Raw genomic sequence first — 8,778 nt, forward strand, 5'->3', positions numbered from 1 at the left:
CTGGAAAACAGGTATGTAGAATATTCATCGAATCATTTTAATAACTGCATTCAAGAAGAAATGCCTTCAGCAGATTTCTGTAATCGTAATATTCCAGTTACTAAACTAATTTAATATATTTCATTTAACATACCTCTGTTAATATTAAAAATTCGTTTGATGTAGAATTCTGCAAATAATTCATACATAGAATCACGCCTATTTTATCCGAAACTTTATGCCGAGATAAACGAAATACGCCCATGTTTTGCCATTAACAGTATTAGTCCTATTTTTTTTACTGAGCACGTTACCAAACTCCGAGCTACTATTCAAAAGCATTCTTATATAAATTAGAAAAATAAAATTATAATACACTTCGCATAATTAGCAGTCGGACGCACTATAGACCGCGACACGTAGGTAGTTAAATACAGTGACTGAAGATTATGTATACCTCTAGGTACAGGTAAGGTAAGTAAAACGTTAAAATCTTAGATAATCTTAACGAAGGTCTTAACCGGATGAAATCAAAGCCACATGTTGGTGATAAACAGATGGTTTTATAAACAGACACGCCTTGCATTGTGTAAACTTTCACACAATACTGCAAGAACACTGCAGGTATGTTTGCTTTTTAATAGGGCTGTGACGGACATTTGAATCCGCATCCGTAAATCTGTAAAACTTTCGGATGACAAGTTATAAAGTTTAAAATTAACGCAGGCATGTTTTTTTATTATCTAGTCTTATGAACATGCTCAAAGGCATCAACATCTCAAGTGCTGAAAACTTAGTACCCTTATTTGCGGATTTTTTACAATAATTTAGACCTTTAGTTAAGCGTCTATATTCCCGAACTTACAGGAGATATCAGAATTTTCATTGCCACATCCATTGCCTGCAACTTGATCTCATAAATTACACATTTACTAAACACGTATTTAAAAGGTTAGTGTTTTAAAGTTTAATGTAAAAATTCTATTCCGTTCACATCTGCATTCTCAAGTTACAACCCTAGTTTGTAAATGTGACCTGCCATCCAAAGCTGTTTACCGCCTTGGTTGGCTCCTTTTGAATAAAGTTGGTGAAAACAGTCCGAGTGTAAGTAGCCTAATGCGTTAGAACATTTTGTTTGATAGTTGATTATTAGCCGTGCATTCTTTGTTTTCTAATGATTTTAACTTAGTTAAATACGAAATGATAAGACTGATGTCCTTACATTCATTTGTTGTCACTTTACAACTACTACAAGCCAATTACTTGCATAAGTTTACCGTTCAACAAACCTTTCCGGTCACTGTATTACTTGAATAATATATAACAAGTCACTCTTTATATAAACATCTTTTGTAAATTTAATGAAGTAGTTAAAATTCCTTATTATGTAATTTTTTACCAAATTACCGAAGAGTAAGTATAATCATAATTGCATTTTGGATGCTTGAACTTTTACAAATATTGAAGTTAGCCACGCATCACGTACTTTGACTACTTAAAGCATGAATTTAGTAGAAAATTTGAACCCATTTCACAAATTGTCAACTAGGATACAACCAATTTCCCAATAAAGAACCTAATATCGGATATAAATATAAGTACTCAAAATAAAAACAAACAATACATAGTTATGGTAACACCCACACCTTCCGCCTTAGATTAAGTTTAGAATATAGTTTATGCTTAGCCAGCAGAATGCTGATAATTCTTAGAAGTAAGATAAGCCGGGCCCAACGGATGTGTCTCTCCTGAGGGTCTAACGCTCGTAAACAACTAGAATTAAAACAGCCTCCGAATCGGCTACACATATATCTTGTTTTAATTTCTCACATTATTTTAATTAAATTAGTTTTTAAAAAATTGTTTCCCCGCTCCGGAAACAAGAGTGGCGCAGCCGGTAGGATTTCACTCAGTTATTATTTTCCGCGGTAAACTCTAAATCGTCGCGCCGCGTGAATTTCGACGACGAGTGGAATCCGACGAATCAAACAAATAACTCTTGGTACGTGAGCTCGAGTAAGAAACAGCCGGTATGGGAGTCGCAGTCGGTTGGTGAGTGTATTTTTTCGCCAATCCTTGTTCCGCTATCCTCCTATATCCTATATTAATATAATTACATTATTTTGAGATCGAAACTCTCTCATTATAACGTGTCCAATTGTTTATGTTATAAGTTCCATTGTTCTTATCTCTGTGCTATAAATAGAATATACAGAGTAGTTAAAAGTCAGAGAATACTAATCTTTTCTGATATAACTATAAAATGTGTTTTAAATGTCTCTTAAATATGTTTTAATTGTGTTTTAAATGTGTCTTTTTAAAGTATAAAGTAACGTGTATGAGATTCTACACATATTTTATATAATAATATAAATTTTATACACACATATAATATTAAAATCAATTTAAAACTCTTAGCAATTACATTTTGCTTTATACTATTGTTTAATTTGATCTACGTGTGTTAATTGTTTTATTTTTTCGAATTTTGTGATTTTTATTAGTGTTATATCTGTGTCGTACATTACTCTGTAAAAATGTCGAACCCTACTATCGAAACTGTTCCTACTGTCGAACAAATACCAAAGGAAATTATTCAGTTAATACCTTTATATAATGGGGATAAAAGACTGTTAAATCTTTATTTGAAAAAGTGTCAATATGTTCTTGAGCGATACAAGGGAAGCCATGAACAAAATCTTTACGTATATAACGTGTTAACTAGTCGTTTGCGAGACGACGCAGCCGCACTTCTATCAGAACGCGAAGATATTGTGACATGGTCCACATTTCGGGAATTACTCATCCAACATTTTGGAGACCCACGTAGCGAAGCTTGTATAAATATTGAACTTGAATCTTTAAAAATTAAACCCGGTGAAGGTTATTTAGAATTTTGTAACAGAATCCAAAGTGTCCGATCAGCTCTAATGTCCAAGGTCAACATGATCGATGATACAGATTTGAAACGCGCGAAATCTATTATTTATAACAATACGGCTCTGAATGTATTTTTGTATAATCTTCCTGAGAATATGATACGTGTTGTAAGACTTAAGGCACCCGAAACTTTGGAAGCGGCCTTGAGTTTAGTACTTGAGGAAGTTAATTTCTTAGAGCAGTACAATACCAAAAATCGTATCCAAGGTCAATCTCATAGTTCAGGATCAAGGTTAGTAATGACTCCAGCTGGATACAAACCTTTATTACCCGGTAATATGAGTGCACCAAAATTTAATTTCGGTATTCCCCAAAATAAAATGCTTCAAGGTCAACCATCTAATGCATCACGCCAACAATTTGGCTACGTACCCCAAACACAACAATTCGGGTACAAGGCACCTCAACAATTTGGATATAAGCCACCTCAACCGTTTGGCTATAGACCACCTGTGCAGCAAAAGTTTGGCTATAGACCTCCACAACCTCAACAATTTGGCTATAGGCCTTCACAACCTCAACCGTTTGGCTATAGGCATCCTCAACCTCAGCCATTTGGATATAAACCACCACAACAGATTGGTTACAAACCCCCTACTAATTTTAATGTTCCTCAACAACAAAAACCGCAATTGCAAAACACAGACGTTTCTATGCGTACAGCACAGCCTAAATCAAATGTGCCACAAGGTTTCAAAGTTAATGAACTATGTACCGAAAATTATGAGCCTTATTACGAAGAGTATTACCCTAATTATGATGATGAATATAACTATGACTTAAATTATTATGACGAAACTACTGATTGCGAACAGCAAATGGAAACTGAAATTCAAGATGAAAATTTTCAGGAAATAGCCTCGAACGACAAGAAATCTTAGAACTAAATTTTGATTCTAATTTAAAATTACCTTATATTTACTTAGAAGAAATAGACGCGAAAATGATGATAGACACGGGTAGTATGCGCTCTTTTATTAGTCCTAGGAAAGCGTACGAATATTTCAGTGACTATATAAGCAAAGAAAATTTCCACGTAGTCAGTACACATGCTACTAGTGCCCATGACGAAGTTATTGAAATACCACTTTTACCTACTTTTGTTAGTAACGACTGGCATAAGTTCTTTGTATACGATGTCGATATAAGATATGACGGACTTATTGGTAATGATCTATTACAACAATTAGGCGCTGTTATTGATCTGAAAGAACAAACCTTACGAACTAATTCTACTAGTATTCCAATTATTAATAATAATTTAAATTATAAAATTAATATACAACCACGTTCAGAACAACGTGTCAAACTACCAGTAGACCAATATTCAGGTGACGCTATTCTTGACTATCATGACTTTCAAAATGGACTACGAATGCCAAGCGCAATAGTCAATTGTGATCACGGATATGCATTTACAGTCATACAAAATACTTTAGACTGTCCAAGACAATTGACTATTACACGACCTTTTTCAGTGACGCCATACAATAACTCTGAATGTAATACTAATTTTACTGCAAGCGACTCTACCATAGAAATAGACAAATTACTCGAGGAAAATTTAAATAAATTAAGACTCGACCACGCTAATGACGAAGAACGTAACAAAATATATGCACTTTGTAAAGAATACAAAGATATATTTTACTGTGAACAAATTCCCTTGACATTTACAAATCAGGTAAAACATAATATACGTACAAAGAATGAAGACCCCATACACATTAAACCGTACAGACAGGCACCTTTCGTTCAAAATGAAATTAGTAATCAGGTAGAAAAATTATTACATGACAATGTCATACAAGAATCGCATTCCCCATGGAGTGCTCCAGTTCACCTAGTCCCAAAGAAAAAAGATGCATCTGGCGAAATTAAATACAGAATGGTTATTGACTACAGACGACTGAATGACATTACTATTGACGACAAGTACCCCTTACCCAATATCAACGATCTTTTTGACAAGTTAGGAAAGAGTGTTTACTTTACAACGCTAGATCTAGCAAGTGGATACCACCAAATAGAAGTAGAAGAGAAGGACAGACAGAAGACTGCTTTTACCACGCAAAATGGTCATTTTGAGTTTCTCAGAATGCCATTTGGACTTAAGACTGCTCCGGCGACTTTCCAACGTACTATGGATAACATACTGCGCGGTTTACAGGGACTGCACTGTATGGTTTACTTGGATGACATTATAATTTACGCAAATAGCCTTGACGAAATGATAAACAGACTTAAAATTGTATTTGACAGACTTAGAGCCACCAACATGAAAATTCAGTTAGACAAATCGGAATTTTTGCGCAAAGAAGTACTTTATCTTGGACATACCATTACAAAAGACGGACTAAGACCCAACAACGACAAAATAGATGCTGTTCTCAATTACCCATTACCCAAGACTACAACTGAGATAAAAAGCTTTCTCGGTCTCGTAGGTTACTATCGCCGTTTTATAAAAGACTTTGCAAAAATTACTCAACCATTGACCGCCTGCTTAAAGAAACGAAACAAAATTATTATTGACCAAAGATACATAGACGCATTTAATCAATGCAAGGAACTTCTGACACACGCACCACTATTACAATTCCCTGACTATAATAAAAACTTTATTCTGACAACGGATGCGTCTAATGTCGCCTTAGGTGCTGTCCTATCGCAAGGACAGATTGGTAGTGACAAGCCCATTGCCTATGCTAGTCGTACTCTCAGTGATACAGAATCACGTTATAGCACTATCGAACGTGAACTGCTCGCTATCGTTTGGGCAGTGAAACATTTTAGGCCCTACCTATACGGTCGAAAATTTTATATTTACACAGATCATCGCCCCTTAGTTTGGCTTCGATCACTCAAAGACCCTAGCAGTAAACTTACTCGATGGCGATTACGCTTACAAGATTACGATTTCGAATTGATCTACAAGAATGGTAAACAAAATACAAATGCAGATGCTCTCTCCAGAATCAAACTTAATGCGTTATCCTCAGACGATGAAAATCAGTCTATGGCAGTTAATGTTGATGAAAAGGAAGATAATAATTTAAAAGAATACGTTAAAAGTGTAGTTGAAGACATAGAAAAGCTAAGTGGAAATAAACCGGAAAGAAAAAGTTCATCAACGATAACAATATCTGATTCTAGTCGAACTGCGTCATGTAGTAGTCCTATAGAATTTTCTAAAAATATTAGAGACAGTAACCAAAATACTAATGATTATCCGATGCGATCAGAATCCAGTAAATCAGACGGAACTATTCATTCAGCCGTAGAGTTAGAATCAACTGGAATACCTATATTACATGAAGCAATAGACACCAAGCCCAATCAAATATTAATATTTTCATGGCTTAAAAATCAGATACATGTAAACAATTTATCACGTGAAAAACAAAAGATATTAGAAGTTTTCCTTCCTAAAAATAATCCCGAATTGGTAAAGGACTTTCTAAAGAAATACATTCAACCAAAACTTAAATACTTTATTTACTTTGAGGAAGATGAACATCGTAAATTATTTAGTAATATAATAATCGATTTATTCAAAAAAGGTACAGTTAATTTTTATGAATGTACGGAAAGGGTTATTTTTATAGAGGACGAGAAAGAACAGAAGGCATTAATTTTGAAACATCATGAAGGAAAGTCTTGCCACCGTGGTATAAAAGAAACGTTACTTAGATTGCGTAGAAATTATTATTGGGATAGAATGCAGGAAACCGTAACAGCCGTAATAAATAGTTGTGAAGCATGTCAAAAAACAAAATATGATAGAAAACCTATAAAACCTATTTTACAATTAACGCAAACCCAGGACGCGCCATTTCAAGAATTATTCATAGATTTGTTTAGTATTGAAAATAAAACTTATTTAACTATCATTGACGCATTCAGTAAATTGGGTCAAGCAATCGAAACTCAGGGAAAATCAACTCCTGAAGTAACGAGAGCACTTATGAAATATTTTTCTTATTACGGTACTCCAAAAAAGATAAGCTCTGATCCCGGTACTGAATTTAATAATGAACTTATTAAAGAATTTTTGAATTTACACAAAATAGAATTTCATATTGGAACACCAAACAACCCTAATTCGATGGGCCTTATCGAGAGGTTCCATTCTACTTTAATAGAAATATACAGATTGGCTAAATATGAGAAACGATGTACTGACGCGGCCTCGGTTATGACCTATTCCGTTTTGGCATATAATCATACTATTCATTCTGTTACTGAGCTTACTCCATTCGAAGTTGTCTTCGGGCACACTGACTCAACTAGCCCTTTTAGCATAGAATTAGATAAGCGTTACTTCCAAAAATTAGTAAAAGATCATGCAAAAAGAATAACAACTTTATATGAACACTTAGCGGAAAAAATGGTTACTATTAAAGAAAATAATAGAGCTAGGAAAGGTGGTGAAGGCGATGTAAAGTTTAAAGAAGGCGATACTATTTTCGGTAAAGATGTAAATAAACGTAAAAGTAAGGACAAACCGCGATATACGAAAGCTAAGGTCACAGGTGAAGCAGAGAGAAACGTTTTACCCATAAAAATAGGTGATAGAGATACTAAAATTCCTATTAAAAATATAAAACGCCCTCCACAGGTGCGTCGTGTTACTGATGACAGTGACAATGCCGTCGCTGGCCCTTCATCTGCAAAGCCTTGAAGGAAATCCAGGAATACTGCCGGTGAAACAAGGCCAAGCATATTACCAAACCGATCATTGGACTATTGTAAAAGCTATCAGTCTTGAACAGATTTATAAAGATTTACATTATATCTCTACAAACTATCAAAAACTTTGTAATTTAATCGATTGGAATGCATCATATTCGCAAGAAATCTTTAGTATAAAATTACATACAGAGTCTATACGCGATATAACTATGGAAAAGTATCAGCAACTTGTACCATCTAAACGCTTTAGGCGTGGCCTTATAAATCCATTGGGTTCTATTATAAAAATTATAACCGGTAATCTAGACCATGATGATGCTTTACAATATGATAAACTTATTTCAAAACTAAATCACAATCAAATCATTATATCTAAAAAGCTAACTCTGGTCTCTAAAATGTATGATAGCTTTATAAATATCACAGAAACAGTTGAACAGAATACAGTTAATTTTCATAACAGATTGACTAAAATTGAAGTACTAATTAAAGATTTAACTGTCCAACAAAATAATTGGAATTTTCTAACTTATGTAATTGGGTTATTCAATGTTTTTATGAGTAGCTTTCGTACAATATTTATTAGATTAAGTGAAATTGAAACTGCACTAGCACTAAGCAGGATATCCATTTTACATCAATCAATTGTAAACTCTTCAGAACTTTTATATCATTTAAAATTAATATCTGAATCTGAGAGTCTAGTATATTATCCCAATGAATCAAACTTGTTAAAGATAGAAGAGATTATAAGTGTCAAAACTTTTATTAAAAACTAGCTGACCCGTGCGGCTCCGCTCGCGTGAATTTCGTACTGTTGCTTATTCGTTTGAGCACGCGAATTGCGAAGCACTCGATACACATAAAAATGCTAACAACTCTTTTGTCATCTAATGGTTATACATATACGAAAGGGACCCGAAGGGCACACAATGTGACACAGGCTCAGGCAGGCCTGATTTCCTGTGGTTACCTTCTTTTCCGCTCTCGTCTGTATCCGTACCAGTTTACAGTGTAAAATATAATACCTTATTATAGATTCTGAATCCAGACGGGTAAGCAATGCTTACCCGTCTGGATTCAGAATATTATAATAGGTACAGACAGACCTATCTGCGCCGGAGCTCTTCACACGCGTAATAATGTTTACTTGCGATGATACGT

General features: G+C 34.4%; 1 protein-coding gene across 1 annotated transcript; it reads left to right on the forward strand.

Annotated features, from left to right (window-relative positions):
* Positions 1 to 2,516: 2,516 nt before the first annotated feature.
* On the forward strand, positions 2,517 to 3,800 carry LOC142974184 (uncharacterized). Its single transcript, XM_076116347.1, has one exon. The coding sequence runs from the start codon at positions 2,517 to 2,519 to the stop codon at positions 3,798 to 3,800; it is 1,284 nt and encodes a 427-aa protein (XP_075972462.1).
* The last annotated feature ends 4,978 nt before the right edge of the window (positions 3,801 to 8,778 follow it).

Source organism: Anticarsia gemmatalis, chromosome 7, assembly GCF_050436995.1.
Source record: "Anticarsia gemmatalis isolate Benzon Research Colony breed Stoneville strain chromosome 7, ilAntGemm2 primary, whole genome shotgun sequence".
In the NCBI taxonomy this organism is placed as follows: Eukaryota; Metazoa; Arthropoda; class Insecta; order Lepidoptera; family Erebidae; genus Anticarsia; species Anticarsia gemmatalis.